At 33.0% G+C, this 18166-nt stretch overlaps 1 protein-coding gene across 1 annotated transcript; it reads right to left on the bottom strand.

Moving 5' to 3' along the window:
- Positions 1-34: 34 nt before the first annotated feature.
- Oatp58Dc (Organic anion transporting polypeptide 58Dc) lies at positions 35-10998 on the bottom strand. Its single transcript, XM_003707648.3, has 8 exons — positions 10715-10998; positions 9274-9832; positions 7563-7672; positions 4970-5409; positions 3886-4561; positions 2687-3068; positions 2238-2339; positions 35-1287 (listed from the first exon to the last, which is right to left on the bottom strand). Exons 2-8 carry the CDS (start codon positions 9602-9604, stop codon positions 1166-1168), a joined length of 2163 nt encoding a protein of 720 aa, XP_003707696.1. The 5' UTR covers positions 9605-9832; positions 10715-10998; the 3' UTR covers positions 35-1165.
- Between the last annotated feature and the right edge of the window lie 7168 nt (positions 10999-18166).

Raw genomic sequence — 18166 nt, 5'->3', positions numbered from 1 at the left:
GAAATTTTATCAAAGTTAAATAAAATTACACAGATTCATGTGGATAAAGTTTTATTGAAAGATATATGTTGTTAAAATTAAAATTACAAAACGATAGATCTCTTTAAATTTTCAATCATTTATTGCCCGATTTTGGTCCCATTATTATCGCCATTGCAAATTTTATTCTCGAAAGCGTTTCTCTCAGCATCCGCAGAATTATTTTAAGTGTACGCGCGCAATATTTATACAATTATTTAACAATTTCATTTATATATCTTCCTTATAATAATTGAGAAGGAAATAACTCGACAATCTTAAAATAACTGCAGCCAAGTTTGGATAACATTTTTTATTTCATTCAGAATAACCTTAATGCCTATCTGAGCTTTTCAAAACACGTTAAAATCAACATAAAATATCATATTAAATTCACCGTAGAAACACTTCCGTTCACCAATATGTACATAAAATCGTTTCTCAAAAATCTAATTATACATATTTATGAATCCTATTTGCAAGAAAAACTCCCATGTTAATTAAACTGAAATAGGTTGCATATTTGAAAAATAAACGAAACAGTATTTTTATCATTAACAAACTCAGACCTCGCCATGAACCTAACCTAACATAACCTAGTATATCACTAAATTATAAACATCAATTTCACAACGCTTTTCCTCTAATTATTTCTGAAGTAACCAAAAATACCATGTCGTTTATTGTCTCCATTTCATTCAACATATTTCAGTTACATCAAAATGGCGGACGCCATAAAATTAGTCTCACGTAAAGTTCACACGTGCCAGAAAGGCTCCTCACAAATGATGCGAATACATCTCGTTGATTAATGATCATGAGGCGAAGGGTAAAAAAAAACAAAGTGTAACAAGTTAAATTCGTTTTTCTGTCTCAAATGCTGTGCCTCACGAATGAACCAGTTAATGGTAAGTTCTATCCGAGGTACTACGAGTTCTTTTTTGTTTTAAATATCTAAGAAGATGCTTAAGGTACTTGTAAAGTCTTTATTCGTCGGCTCTCTCGTTTTCCATCGTTCCCATCTGGTATTTTTTTTTTTTTGTTTGGTTTCTTTTGCTCTTCGACCAACGACTTTGCCGTTCGAACCTTTATTCCACCTTTTTTTCATGAAACGACGCGATCTGACTCGATCGTTAAGGACTCACTTTCAAAGTGTCTCCCCGGGTTCTTCGGCTATGTCTTTCAGCTCGATCTCCTCGTCGAAGATCTTCACGTCTTTCACGAAATACCAAACACCCACGTCGAATAACGTGCCGATCGTTACGAAAGCTGAAAGGAGAAATGTTAATACGACGGCGGGAGAACATTTTATCAGGTTGTTGCACGTGAGATGGCTGGTTTTGATGTGTTGTAGGTTGACACGGTTTGATGACGTAAGAGGAGATTGTATTTGGTAGATTTGGGAATTTGGGGATTGAGGGATTTGGGAATTTGGGAATTTAGAGGTTTAAGAATTTGGGAAATTTAGGAATTGGGAAATTTGGGAATTGGGAGATTTGGGAATTGGGAGATTTAGGAATTGGGAGATTTAGGAATTGGGAAATTTGGGAATTGGGAAATTTGGGAATTGGGAAATTTGGGAATTGGGAAATTTGGGAATTGGGAAATTTGGGAATTGGGAAATTTGGGAATTGGGAAATTTGGGAATTGGGAAATTTGGGAATTGGGAAATTTGGGAATTAGGAAATTCGGAAATTGGGAAATTTGGGAATTGGGAAATTTAGGAATTGGGAAATTTGGGAATTGGGAAATTTGGGAATTGGGAAATTTGGGAATTGGGAAATCTAGGAATTAGGAAATTTGGGAATTGGGAAAATTTGGAATTGGGAAATCTGGGAATTGGGAAATCTGGGAATTGGGAAATCTGGGAATTGGGAAATCTGGGAATTGGGAAATTTGGGAATTGGGAAATTTGGGAATTGGGAAATCTGAGAATTAGGAAATTTGGGAATTGGGAAAATTGGAAATTAGGAAATCTCGGAATTGGAAAATCTGGGAATTGGGAAATTTGGAAATTAGCAAATTGGAAAAATTGGAAAAATTGTAAATTTGGAAATTTAACGAAACCAAACTAAGTAAATTAATACGTAAACTGTTATCTCACGACATTTCAATGTCATCAAGCCGTCTCTAACTGTTGATATTTCGAAATTCGTTACTTAGTATGCAACAATCTGATAATTAATTCGAAGTGATTTATTATAGTGTGTAGAACTTACTAGCTGCGGTAAAGTTTAGCAAATATCTTAATGTTTCCCCGTTGTAGAGCCAACAGTTTCCTGTCCCTGAACACGTTTTTCCCCAAACAAGACATGTTCTATCTGCAGATAAAAATATCACCTGTTATCGCTAAGCATCAAACCATCATTTGATATTACTGTTGTTAATATAAATTATGTAACTAGATATCGCGACTACATGAATGAGTATATTAATTATGTATTATGTTAACATGTAATATAATTTTTATTATGTTCAATTATGTTAATATTTATTTAAAAATTTAACATTTTTAACATTTCTTTAAAATTATAACAAATATTTAACATTTACTTCAAATTTATTTAAAGCGAATATTTTGAATTTAATTTAACACAAAATCTTGTACTATTCATTCAATAAATATCTTCTATCAAAGAAACGATTAAAAATTTTATAAATATCTTACCTAAGATGAATCCAAACAATATTGGAGAAGGTATGAACGCGAATAAACTCATGATAGTTAATCCAAAACCCATAGCCACCGTTTTGTCCTTCTCATCGACACATCTGACGGAGACCAAGAAGTTCGATGCCCTTCCGGTGGCACCACTGAACTTCAGTAGACAAACCACAGCCAAAAATACGTAAAACTTGTGCATACAGTCCACGGGACATGCACCTGGTACTGCAGTGCCGAATATCGACCTCTCAGGGTCGCTGTTCTCAAACGGAGCTTCCGTTCCGTACATCGCTGAGTTGTTTGCGAATAAATGTGGCAAGGAATGTGGAAACTTTGGTTTGATACAGTTGCAATCTGTGTACATCTTGCTACCGTTACCGTGAAGCTGAAAATGAGAAGGTTGATTTCATGTAAAAGGATGGTTAGTACGTGTAAATAATTAGTATACGTGTTAAATAGTATGTATAACGTTATATATATGTTAGGAAGAGTATGGGTGCGTATATTATGGTGTTTTCAATTTCTCAATTTTTTAATTTCTCAATCTCTCAATTTTCCATTTTCTCAATTTTCCAATTTCTCAACTTTTCAATCTCTCAATTTTTCAATTTCTCAATTTTCCATTTTCTCAATTTTCCAATTTCTCAATTTTCCATTTTCTCAATTTCTCAATTTTCTAATTTCCCAATTTCTCAATTTCTCAACTTCTCAATTTCTCAATTTTCCAATTTTTCAAGTCTTCAATATTTAAATTCTTCAATTATTCAATTGTTCAATTTTTTAATTCTTCAATTCTTTAATTTTTCAATTTTTCAATTTTTCAATTTTTCAATTTTTCAATTTTTCAATTTTTCAATTTTTCAATTTTTCAATTTTGCAAGTTTGCAAGTTTGTACTTTTCCTAATTTTTAAATTTATAAATTCCCAAATGAAATTCCCAAAATATATACTGTTCACTCTTAAATAAAATAATTCCCAAAATTATACTGTCCACTAAACATTATTGAACTTATCAAAAATATCATATTTCTTTTTGATTCGCAATTATCTTCAATATAAAGTCTGCAATCAAATATTATTATATTCTGCCAAAATCGAAATATGTTCCTAAAAATGAAACCATAACACCCAGACCAAACCCTCTAAATTTAACAGGCAGTGAATGGTTTAATAAATACAATAAAAACAAAAAGACGGCTAACCTGCACATTTCGACATCCAGCATGGCAAGCGGATATGAATGTTTGTCCATGTTCCGAGCAAACAGGATTATAAGTAACGTAATCGCAATGGCACTGTTTATTGCACGGAAGCAGCGTCTTCAAGGCGCCATCCGGTTGAACGGTGATCTGACTGTCATTCGCCGAGCATCCGAGAAAAGCGTACGAAATCATCCCCATAACTGACACAGCGCCCACCATCACGTTCCATGCGGCCAAATACCTCGCCTTGGGTTTGTATTTCGAGATAATTAATCCGGACAGAAGAATACCGAATGCGCTGAAGACCAAACCGACTGTTCCCGTAATTAACGACGATACGGAGGCCGATTGCTTGTACTGCGTCTCGATGTATTTCGGCATGAAGATCCAGTAAGGCATGTATCCCATGAAGTAGAACACGGTCGCCAGATTGTTGCACATGAGGGTGGTGTTCGTAAGCAGTCGTTTGAACGTTCGCATCATGTCGGAAATGGAGGCGGGTAGTTCGGATTCTTCGTTCTCTTTGATGCTGGTCGCTGATTTGTTACGTTCGAGAGCCAGGGCTTTGCGAGCTGCGGCTCTGGGCAGCGTCTTTGGGAACAGGGCGATCACGCTGGCGAAGAAGAAGAGGAGGAACGCTAGGATGATCCAACCCAGCCACCATGCTCCTAACCACCTATTGATTTGATACATTTTTAATAAGGATAGACTAGAATTTTGATAGATTAATGATATACTGATGTTTTGTCCTAGGATGTTGTTCCTAGGGAATTTGGTAATTTAAGAGGACAAGGATTTTGTTCCTAGAGAATTTCACTATTTGAGAAGACAAGGATTTTGTTCCTAAAGAATTTGGTAATTTAAGAAGATAATGATTTTGATCTAAGGGAATTTGACTATTTGAGAAGACAAGGATGTTGTTCCTAGGGAATTTAATAATTTAAGAAGATAAGGATTTCGTTTCCAATGAATTTTATCATTTGAGAAGATAAAGACCTTGTTCTTAGGAAATTCAGAAATTCCCAAAGTCCTAAATTTCTACCTAAAAACAAATTTAAAAAATAAATTAAAAAGTAACCAATACCTCGGGTCCTGCGTAGTAATCGTAGGCGTCAAAGTGGGGCTGATATAAAACTTCAGAGCAAACGAAGCTAAACCATAACCAATGGCAGGACCCAACATTCGCAGGAAGTACGAAAAGCTGATCAACGCCGGTGTCTTCGATTTCTGTATATTGTCGTCCATATATGACACTCCCAGAGTGTAGTACAACGATCCACCGACTCCAGATACCAGCTGGGCTATGAACAACAACACTTGAGGGGCGAAATTCCCATCAGCGTCCTCGCACTCGTTTTCGCGATTCTCCTTTCCGAGACACAGGAACTTCCGGTATTTATCGGGTATTTGACTCGAGTTCACGTTCTGTGGCTTCGCTCCGTATTCTTTCGTGAGCAACAGAGCGTCCTCCCCTGGGCCGTACAGGAAATGCGGCAACATCGTCAGACAGCAAAAGAGTACAACCTGAAGAACAAAATAAGGAGAAAATAAATATTGTTGAGTGTGATGGTTTTTTGAATGATGCTGATAATGGTTATAATATGGTAGACTCTTGTTATATTGCAGAAAAGTGGAGAAGGAAAAGTTTGAGATATGGCTGGTCATATTTTCATTTATAATGTTCTCACAAGTTTCATAATTTAGATAGTGGTTATAATATGGCAGACTCTTGTTATATTGCAGAAAAGTGTAGAAGGAAAAATTGAGGATATAGCTGGTCAGGTTTTCATTCATAGTATTTTGACAAATGAAAAGATCATTCATGATCTTAATAGTGGTTATAATATGATAGACTCTTGTTATATTGCATGAGAGTGTAAAAGAAAATGATTGAAGTTGCTAATATGTACAGCAAAATGATTTCCTTTTATAATATTCTAACAAATTTTGAAAAGATCTCTAACAGTATCGATAATAGTTATAATACAGTGGACTCTTGTTATATTGCAGGAAAGTGTACAAGAAAAGTGTTGAAATGACTGGTCAACAAATTTACTCCTATAATCTGAGACAAGTTTTGTGAAGATCCTTATTGAAATCGATACTCGTGGTAATACAATAGACTCTCGTTATATTGCCGCAAACTGTAAACGAAAATCGACAACATATGTTCGATCAAAAAATTTCCTCCGGTAACATAACAAAATTTGAGATCTTTAAGGGCAACAGTAGTAATACGATAGACTCTCGTTATATTGCCGTAAAGTATAGTAAAAAATTGCTGAAATTATGCATGGTCAAAAATTTCTTATTATATTCTGACAAATTTTAAGCCATCGTTAAAACGCATCGTATGTGAAAGTAGTAAATGGCAATATAACGAGAGGTTACTCTTAACGATTGTTATGTGAAAATTCAATTTGTTTAAGTATGAAATAAATTACGAAATAATGAAATTATTGAAATATGCAAAGAAATTGATTATAAATTTTGAATTTTTTGTTAGAGTTTGTTTTAATTCAAACAAAAATGAAGATCTACAGAAGGAATATTTATTATTGGATTTGTGCTAGGTATTTTCAGCAATCGTTATTTACACCGAGGTGCTCTGATAATACGAGTACATTGTCTGCTATTTACATTCGGGCGATCAAACAAAATCAATCTTGGAAAATGCCATACATTTCTTTGAGTTTTTATATCAAATCATTGTACATGATTGTCTACGAACCGTGTTTATCGCGACGTTATCTAAACGATTGCTGTGACAATAATTCTCCGAGTATTCAACTGTCTTACACGAGATAAATGATGGGTAATTAATTTGACGAGAAACGGCAATAAAAGACGCCGGAAGCGTTTTTAAAACGATCTGTACTCTACTTCTTTCTATGTTTAAAATTTTAAATGTAGAACTTAATATACATAATCTATCTAAGAATTAATATATTAAATTTTGTAAAAAATATAAAATAATTCTTTTCAACAAATCTTTATTATTGTAACTAACAATCATATTTTATAAATTTTGTAAAATAAATTATATACTATAAAATTATGATCCCATAATAAATTATGAATTAATTATAATTCATGAAATAAATTATAGTTTGATGAAAATTATTTTTGACAAAAACTTGCCATATTAAAAAACGAGTCTCTCATAAAAAAAAGTTTGAAAAGCCCTGTAAAAGACTTCGACGAAATTAAAATAAAAATGTGAAAGAATGTAAAAGGACATGATCGATCGTTCTCTAACGAAAAGCGAAAAACGATGTTTGTCAACGGGGTGTTAAACCGAATCGTGTGTGTTTTCAAGGTAATTATTGAAAATACGTGACGCGAGTTGCTTCACGCACACCACCGTACGTCTTTTCACTGTTCAATGAATGGAGTGCTTAGCTAAGCATACGATGGCGAGAGTACGATGGTAAGAGGCGTGAATGAGCGTAGAGCTACGATTTCAACGCTTCCTAATTTAATTAAGAACCGACCAACCGGTGAGTTATGACGTCTCCTAGTTCATTCTTCGGGGCGTGTGCCGACAGCTGATAGTTTTCTCTATATTCCGCCGTATAGTCTCCGGTCAACAGAACAGGAGATAACGAGGGAATGACTTGCAGAGAATAAAGAAAATCGCGAACGATTTTTCATGAATCATTTGGAATGAAACTCACGCTGTAAATCCCAAACGCGATCCATCGAGGCCTGTGACCCCTTCCCGCGTAATAGGACAGGACCACCGATACGAATAATTGCGAGATATCGTTACCCACTGTGATAAGACCTGACAAACAAACAAAAATATAAGCTTTAATGGAGATAATTAAACCTTTCGGTCTATTGATTCGTGATATTAAATGCAAACACGTCGACAACTCTGTTTACAGCTACCAGTACATTTATTTACTTATAAAATAAAAAAGTATTAAGGTGTTAAATGCCGTGGTGAATGTAACTGCGGTTGTTCGCATTACGATTTTTTGCGAGAATTCATTTTTAAATCGAAATTTTTTGGTAACGTTGGTGTATAATAGACTCTTGTTATATTGCCTCTCGTTATATGGGTTGGTAATTCTTTGGATTGACAATATATTAGGCTGATCAAACACTGAAATTATATTATGATTATTTTTCTACTTTAATTTTGCTACGAAAGTAATGACTCTTGCTATATTGCCAAGGAGCAGAAAGTAGTGGAATTAGCAATATATTAGCTCAAGATTCAAATTTGTATTGTGAATGTTATTCTAATTTATATATCGTAAAATCTTGTTATATTACATAACTAATATATGGTAAAATCTTATTATATTGCTGAAAGTACGAACAGAGGAAAGGTGAGAGAATTGGTAATATATTAAATTAGTCAAACATTCATTTTTACACTGTGACTATTCAATTTTGTAATTTAAATTTTTCATTTGGTACCTTTCGAAATTAATATAGAGTAGGCTCTCATTATATTGCCATTGATAGGGTTGTAAGAATACAATAGCTGAAAGGTCTATCCTTTCATATTTCCCTGAATTCGCAACCTCTGTTTCTATGCATTAATTTAAATGAAGGAACCTCCAGCATATAAATGACAATATAAGGAATAGAAAATTCCTATAATTGATAATGTCCTGAATCATTTAAAAAATTTATTTCTTTAATACTAGTAAATGGCAAAATAACGCGAGGAAAGTGATTAAAATTGGCAATATATTCAATCAATCCAAAAGTTTTCTTCGTATTTTAACAATTTACTGAATTCTTGTGTGTTATAGCAGTGAAGAAAATTCTTGGAATTGGCAAAATATTAAATCAATCCAAAAGTTGTCTTATTTTGTCTGTGCAATATAGTACATTGGTTACAAAATTATTTCTTTTAACATTTCAGACGTTTGTTGAATCATTCTATATTATAATGATAGATGTTTGAATCACTCTGTTATAGTTAGCATTTGGCAATATAACAAATCGAAAATTCTTGAAACTGGCAATATAGTACATTGGTTACGAAATTTTTTACTTTACTACTTTATCCATTTACTGAATCACTATGCTATAATAGTTGTTCACTGAATGACTCTACACTATAGTTTGCATATGGCAATATAACAAGTTCGAAATTCTCGAAACTAACAATATAGTGCATTGGTCAAAATGTGTCTCCTTTAATATCTCAAAAACTTGCCCAAACTTCGTTAACAATACGTTACACCTATAAAGCACTATCGGTATATGGCAATATAACGCGAGTCTACCTCAATATCAACTTCCCACGACATTCAACGCAATTATTAAACTTGAAAGCATGAAAACAGTATTTCACGACGATAAATAATTACTCTTGATTGTAATGTTTTCAGTGAAAGTTTCACAGAAAATGATCCAATTTACCTGTGGTCTTTGAGGGTATCTTGAACCTTTTCTCGATGGTGGTGATGGTGCCGTTGAAATACGCGTAACTCGCCGAAAATATACATCCTAGCACACCGTAGAGAAACACGTAAGCCTTTTTGTTCGCGAATCTCTGCAAGGTCGCACCACGAATACACCAAATGCCGCAGGAGGTTTCGTCGGTGATGGGTAGCTCTTTGAACACGTCCTCGAGTCCTCTGGAACTCGGCGTGGTGGGTGTAGTCGGCGTTGTAGGCGGGGTGGACGGCACCCTCAACAACTTCAGGCTCTCCGGCCCGTTTTTCTCGTGGTTGCTCATATTATTCTTCATCTTTGGTCAACGAAGCGTTCTTAACCTGAAGAAATCTGCCTGTGACCTCAATCGCTGTTGGTCGCACGTTTTCGATGTACGTATGAAGTCCTCGCGGCCCTTGGCATCGCTTTTCCGTAAGTTTCGTCGTCTCTTCCGTTATTCTCAAGGTCACGTGTTCTCCATCTTTCGGTACCACGTGGTCAATCGTCGATCCCCTTTGCTTATGGCGTATCAATGACTCCTCACCTACGGAATCGAGAATGCGTGATACATCTTTATTTGACGAAAGTGAGGTTGGGAATTCAACTCACTGTGAGTCCGAACATTTTGCGTTGTATTTGATGTTTTCAAAAGAAACTGAAGTGCGATCATGATGGGAACAAATGACTCGAAGAATTTGGGGATTTGTTCAAATTTAGATTACTTGATAAGAACACTTTCAGAATTATATTGATATTTAGAAAATTTTATCTTATCTGATGATCGAAAGTGAAAGTCGTAATTTTGTACTGACACTTAATTAAATATTATTTATATTTTTGTACAAGCTTTGTAAGGGTTTAGGAAGGTTTTATCATGTGATAAAATGAAATAATTTTGTACCTAAACTTTTTGTGATGGCTCAGCAAATTTTTAAGTTTTAAGTCCATTACTTGTTATTCAAAAAGGCGCGAAATTTGAAAATTAGTTTATTAAAACTTGATTATGAAGAAAATTAATAACGTGTCACAATATACAGATTAAAATAATTACCCAACATATGCAATATGTATTGAAATTATTTGTCTATGTTACAGGTAGCAATTAAAAGGCGCGAAATTTAAAAAATAATACACAAAAACTTGGTCATAAACAAAATAATTAATAGTCTATCATGAAGATCTAATAATAATTGGCTCTCTGACTGTTAAAAATGTATGCTAATATCGATAATGCTCTCCTTAATATTTTTTATACAGGTTTCAATTTCAATGGCGCGAAATTTGAAAATTAGTTCTCAAAAGTTTGACTACTACAAAAATGACTGACAGTACCATGAAGAGATTCTGATGATCAAACAAGCATACTCATGCGATGAATCCACACTAACAAAGTACCTATTACCGCAACAATAAATAATTCACCTACCGTGTTAAAAACGAGGAGCCAACCAAAATTCCCCAAAAAAAGAGTCACTGAAAGTCGAAGCTGTTTCAGGGTCCTACGAAGAGTCACTCATAGACGATTCAATCGGATTAACGCTACTGATCGACGAAAAACGTGTTGGATCCGAAAACGAACGATATTCTTTTCCGACTGGAGTCACCTCCTGAACGACACAGATCAAACCGCCTCCGAAAGCCTCCTCCTGCGGATCCCCACCTTTCGACCCCGAAGAACTGATCGGACGACAGAGGATCGCAACGCGGAGAACCGTGATGCATCTATGGTACTTCAGTTCGCGTTGCTGTTATCAAGCGGGCACATTTTCTACCTCTCTTGCAGCCACTTCGTGTCTCCTTCCCCCTCTATCACATCGGTCTCCGTCAACGGCTACTCTCTGTCTCTCCCTCTGGCTCTCCCTGTGTTTATTTCTCCAATAACGGACGATTCTTCTCCTTGTCTCCGTTCCGTTTTCAGAGATCCATATTTGATTATCTGTGTTTGCAGAGACGTATCGATGATACCTGGAGCAAGGGATACAGACAGAAAAATCAGCCGGGACTTGATTAAAACGATCTGATAATAACGAGATACGGGATATGGATCGGGGATTTTTGCGAAGATGGAAATATTTAGAGTTCGAGATTAAACTGTTGGCTTTGGTCCTTTTGATTTTTGAGAACTTTTGGAGGATAGGGTGAGAAGTTATGACACATTCGGCTTATAGCTTTCACTAATCAGCTTGATTATATTCGTAATGTAATTTTTTTGGTAAATAGTATTAAATTTCAGCAATATTTTGAGATCGTAGATTTGTTGAAAGAATATTTTAATGTAGCATAACTCTATATAATATAGATACATATTCTGGTCTATTTTAATAAGTTTTCAGCGATGGAAGCGTAATCGTACTCCATTGCTTACGTTTCAAAAATAGACTCCTCTAAACACATCAAACACTAATCCTAGTCTCAAGGTAGTAAACGTATACTTGCACAAAGAGTGACAGTAATTAATTTTGAATACGAAATGAATCGATGAGTAGAAGAAATAAAATTTCCGTTAATTTGCGAATGCAAGATGGCGGCGCTAGTGCCATCTATTTGCAGCATCCGACATCCATAATTGGCAAGAAGGGCATTCCCGAGATAGGACCAGTCGAAAGATACACATCTCACCGAGATAGACGAGGTCTCAGCTTTGGGTATGGTGTCTATGCTCGTTTCTAGCCAACCTCCGGGAGCGGAGGCTTACATTGTGAACCCATTATGATTTAATAGAGCCGACGTGATGTACACACACGCGCACACTAACGCGGCTGGTAAACTCTTCCGTCTATTCCCGCGCATTGCTAATGGCACACACCAAACAACCATGCCACTAATAGCTGCCGGTTAATTGCTGAAACTTAATTTTCGATCGAAGAATGGATCGACCTGTGTCGTCGTTTGTTTCCGACGTTGGATGCGCCGTATATTCATTACGGATTTTCGCGGTTTTTCGGGTGGTCTGAGCATTGTTAGTTAGCTGGTAAATCAGCTGTTTTTAATTTGGTAATCTTTGGTAGTGTCTGGTGGTCACTGTGTGTGAACATTGATGTAATTGCATTGCACTGATTTAGCAGACGGATTTTGACATGGTTGATGAATTGTAATGTAATTTTGTTGTAGCTTGAAAGCATTTTGGATTGAGTTGGTCAGATAAGTTTATTCTAAGTATTCTGGTTTAAGTTACGTTGCTTGGTAAGTTATAGTAAGTAGTAAGGTACATGGTAAAGTACCTTAAGCAATAAGGTACCTTAATAACATGGAGGTTAATTGGTTTTGGATGAAGTTTATAAAATCATCAATGTGTGAGGTTCAGTAATTATCTAGTATCAAATATGCTATATATTATATTAACAATATTTCTAATTCTTTTAAGTTATTCAATTACATTGTTCCAACAAAAACTTTCACTTAATTTTTGCACTTTAAATGCAACAAATCAGAATTGTTAGACGATAATCATGAGTAACAAAAATAAATAAATTCAGAATTTTTCAAATTTTCATGTCTGCAGTTCCAAAAATTGTATTTAACTTATACTTTTATCAAATTGTATTTAATTTACATTTTTAAAAATTGTATTTAATATACAATTTTAAAAATTGTATTTAATATACATTTTTAAAAATTGTTTTTTAATTTACATTTTTAAAAATTGTGTTTTAATTTACATTTTTTAAAATTGTATTTAATTTACATTTTTAAAAATTGCATTTAATTTACATTTTTTAAAATTGGTTTTTTAATTTACATTTTTAGAAATTGGTTTTTTAATTTACATTTTTAAAAATTGCATTTAATTTACATTTTTTAAAATTGGTTTTTTAATTTACATTTTTAGAAATTGTATTTAATTTACATTTTTAAAAATTGTATTCCAATTTATGTAGTTTTTATAAACCTTATAAAAAAATTGATAATAAAGAAATGTGTTGCCAAATCAAACTTGTTAAACAACAAATATTGAATTTAGACAACTTCGACAACCTTGAAGCCTAAAAACGAGATGTTCAAAATCTTTGTTATCAGTATCATTGAGATAGTTGCTAATCATGCTCGAATTTTCGCTGCACGTGTCTAAACTTCACGATTAACGTATCATTGAAATCGGCATTGATTGTCCTATAAAAGACCCCAAAACAAATTTCGTGGAATCAGAAAAGGATAAATATTGTGTACATTATTTTCTGCACCATCGAAAATCGCGTCAATGTCATTGATATACAGAAAAAAAGAGACAAGTCACGAATATTAGCTAATTTCGACACGAGTTGTAGGAAATAACCTCGTGACGCTCTTGTGTTTGCAAACATGTGTCAAATATTGTGTTTGATGGCGAAAATTTACATCCGAGATAAGATGGCAATAAATTCATACATAATCTTGGCTTTCTGAGGAAAGAATCGTTTCCTCTTGTTTCGAATGATCAATTGTTCGTATTTAATAATCGGGACGGTTATGGTAGTTACGTTAGAATATCGAGTGGTAATGGTATTATATTTTTTAGTCAGATTTTTTAGTTAGATTTTTTAGTTTCTGGAATTTCAGTTTGTAAATGACATTGTTATGTAAGAAGTTTGTATTGGATTTATTGTTGGATTTTGGGGTATTTTTTAGGAAATTTTGCTTAGGAGCTTTTCTTGTACGGTGAGAGTTTAAGAGTTTTATGTGCTTATGGGGTTTTGAAAGAGACTTTCAATTTTAGAAATTTTCAAATTTTCAAGGTTTCGTTTTCAAATTATTCAGTTTCTTAATTTTTTAATTTCCAAGTTTCTCAATTTTCAAATTATTAAATTTTCCAATTTCCCAATTTCCTCATTTCCCAATTTTCCAATTCTCAATTTTCCAGATTTCTAACTCTCAACTCACCAATTTCCAAATTCTCAATTTTCCAATTTCCCAATTCTCAATTTTCCAGATTTCTAACTCTCAACTCACCAATTTCCAAATTCTCAATTTTCCAATTTCCCAATTCTCAATTTTCCAGATTTCTAACTCTCAACTCACCAATTTCCAACTTCTCAATTTTCCAATTTCCAAATTCCCAATTTTCGAGGTTTCTAACTCTCAACTCACCAATTTCCAAATTCTCAATTTCCCAGTTTCTCTAATTCTCAATTTTCCAATTTTCAAATTCTCAAGTTTCTAAATTTTCTATTTCTCAATTTTTCCCATTTTCAAACTCTCAAATTTACTAATTTTTAAATTCTTAAATTTTCTTCAAATTCTCCAATTTTTAAATTAAAATCTCAAATTTAAAATTCCTTAATTAACTTCTCGATACATAGTAACATAGTATACATAGTTGTATTCCTCTACAACTTGATATTACATAGTAACTGTTGACTCGTCTTATTATAATTTATAATTCTTCAATAACTCTGAGTCAATACAATTATAGTTAAAAATTATTTCCTAACTTACATTCATTAAAATAATTTCTCAAACTATTTACTGACTCTCATTATTATAATTCATTACAATTTAAAATTTGTCTATATCACAATTTTAGTTTAATCTACAATTCAATATTTTCTACTAACTTTTTTTTAGTCTCAATAATAATTGTACCAAACAAAAAATTTGCAATTAACGGTCGTTCATTTATCTCACATCCCACATCCTCAAGCACCAAATACAAAAAGAGACACCCCACCATCTTATTTATTTCAAAAACCACCGAATCGCCATAAAATAATGAACAAATCCCCTTTTCGAACTTAACTATTCCTATTTCTCCCTCAACGGACAAAGTTATCTCTAATTACGTCAATTAGCTTGTTTGAAAGGTTTCGAAAGTCAATGTAATTCCATCGGAATTATTTACGGAACGAATCGCGTTTTATAGCCGTGTACTTTTTTCTTAAAAAGACGACGCCAGAAGGTTAGACATAATTAAAAGTACCAATCCCGATCAAGTTGCCTGACAATTGTCGCTGCTACATCTTTCCGTAAATATTCTGTACGGTTAAAATGTGAACCAAGTAAACATTACGTTGGACTGGTTCGTATATCAACATGGATTTTCGATTGTGCCGTTCGTTAAAGAACTTAGGTGTCTGACAAATTTCTGACTTGGTCACGGTTATAAATTCGAGGAGTGCTTCGAACCTTTCGAAGCTCTGACAAGAGTTTTATTTGGGTAAATAAAGCAATTATTGCGTTGCGGAGAGTAGGGGAAAATGGCGATATATGGGGAATAGGGACGAAATGTTGGTTGAAGTTTCAGGTTTGGTAGATTTAGAAATTTGGAAATTGAGAGATTTTGGTATTTGCGAATTTAGAGATTTGGGAATTTAGGGATTTGGGTATTTGGGAATTTGGGGATTTGGGGATTTGGGGATTTGGGGACTTTGGGAATTTGGGGATTTGGAGATTTGGGGATTTAGGAATTTGAGGATTTAGAGTTTTGACGATTGAGAGATTTGAGGATTTAGAGATTTAGGTACTCAAGGATTTAGGGATTTAGGGGTTTAGGTATTCAAGATTTTTGGGGTTTAAGCATTTAGGTATTTAGGTATTTAGGTATTTAGGTATTTAGGTATTTTGGTATTTAGGTATTTAGGTATTTAGGTATTTAGGTATTTAGGTATTTAGGTATTTAGGTATTTAGGTATTTAGGTATTTAGGTACTTAAGTATTTCGGTATTTAGCTTTAGGTATTTAGGTATTTAGGTATTTAGGTATTTAGGAATTGAAAAATTCATAAAATTGAGAATTTAGAGATTATGATATTAATTAGTGGTTTAGCAATCTAAAGATTTGGAAACTTTGCAATATGATAATTCACAAATTTGGAAAATTTAAAAATTTGAAAATTTAGCAAGTTTGGGCACAAACATTTGGAAATTCAAAAATTGAAAAGACTTTAAACTTGAAGATTTAAGAATTTGAAAAGTTGAATATTTAAAGAAAATTTGTAAATCTGTAACTTTTAAGATATCTAACTTCCAATACCAAAAAAGGAGTCTAATATTCCCCTACTCACACAAGAAGTCCTCTCCTTATATCGCAATTTTCGCAAACAAAGACCGCCACACGCAGAATTAACAAAAATTAGTTTTACAAAGTAATTTTCTTAGTCACCTACATTTATGTTTCGTTGAAACTTGTATTTTCAAATAAACGATCTATATTTGTGACAAATGATCGAAACTGTTCGAGATAAGTTATATTTCCAGCAAGTGACAGTGCTCATCCATTTCATTTGCGAGCGGTAAGTAATGTGATAAGAATTTCTTAGTGCGCTGTTCTAGTGGATTAAAGTGCAACTAATAGGTTGACAAATTTCAATACAACTTACTACAACCCACTTGCCTCGCTAAATTACGTCGGCATTCGTAGAATGGAAGAATCAAGGCTGCACGAGTTGCATTAGAATCATTATTATTACTTGGTGAGGTTAATATGGATGTACCATAATCTCATGATGTTAATAAACTACGCTTGTTAATAAATACTTAAATGACTAAAGGAGTCACTTATGCAGCAGCAAATTAAAGTGAACTTATTCTTAATTTTATTAGTTGATTATTTTATTTAATGATTTAGTTTTGTTTAATTTTTGTTGTTTGTAATTAAAACGAAATTTGTGTTCTTTATGGCTGAAATAGAATTTGTGTTATTTATAGTTGAAACAGAATTTGTGTTATTTATAGTTAAAATGAAAATATTATTTAATCACAATTTCTGTAATCTATAATTAAAGCAAAGTAAAGAGTGGAACATCGCTGGGAATACAATCATAGCTTATTTTAAAAAGAAAGAAGAAATGATTTATCTCAAAATTTACAATCACTTCAAGGTATTGTTTTTACAAAGTATTTTTACTTGTATTGAAAACGTATCGAATATTATATAAAATATTTAAATGTTATGAATGAAATATTTAAATATTAGCAGAAGGAAAAAGTTGTCTCACAAAATTTTTATTTTAAAATAAGTTGTAAACATAGATCAATATCTGCTGCAATCAATCATCGAACAATGCATTACGTAACGTTTCGAAATCTTTTGTTATCTTTGAATCTTCCATTTAATACTGAATGCTACTCTAATCAGCTAATTAGGGAACAGAAAAATATTGCGCTCATCTAACATAAAATATCTTAAAAATTCTTAAGGTATCCATATTCTATTTCACTCAAATATTATTTATGGTTTTAGGATTTTCCTTATGGGAATAATGATTACATTGGAAATGATGGTTAGGTCAGTTTATGTTAGGTTACATGTACTGGAAATAATGGTTAGGTCACTGTAGGCTAGGTTACATGTATTGGAAATAATGGTTATGTCACTGTAGGTTAGGTTAGTTTAGGCCAGGTTATGCTAGGTTAGGTTAGATCATCCTTGATATTTCCTAGTCAATCAATAACAAATTTCCTACTACAAATAATTACTCTTTATGTAAAAAATTACTTCTTATAATTTCTACAAAAAATTACTGTTCATACTTCAAAATTAATTTCAGCAATTTAACTAAAAAATTTCTGTCTCCAAAGAGTACTTGCTTATTTCAAGTTTTTAACTAGCTTGACAATATGTGTTAGAAAATAATTATTCAAAATATCCTCTTGATAACATATTTCATAGTCAATCCATGATTGAAATTTATTATAAGTAATTACTCTTTGCACTTCAAAATTAGTTTCTGTAATTTAAGTAACCAATTTTTGTCTCCAAAACGCAATTGTCTATTTCAAATTTTTAACTTGTACGACAAAGTTAAAAAGCAATATACGATATGTTAAAAGGAACAATAAATACTCTTTACACTTCAAAATTAATTTCCATAATTTAACTAAAAAATTTCAGTTTCCAAAAGTATCCTTCTCCATGAATTTCTAACTCATAAGCGAATAATCACAAAATAAAATAGTAACCGTAC

Source organism: Megachile rotundata, chromosome 2 (genome assembly GCF_050947335.1).
Source record: "Megachile rotundata isolate GNS110a chromosome 2, iyMegRotu1, whole genome shotgun sequence".
NCBI lineage: Eukaryota > Metazoa > Arthropoda > Insecta > Hymenoptera > Megachilidae > Megachile > Megachile rotundata.
The sequence above is the reverse complement of the archived record's forward strand: the minus strand, read 5'-3'. Positions and strand labels throughout refer to the sequence as shown.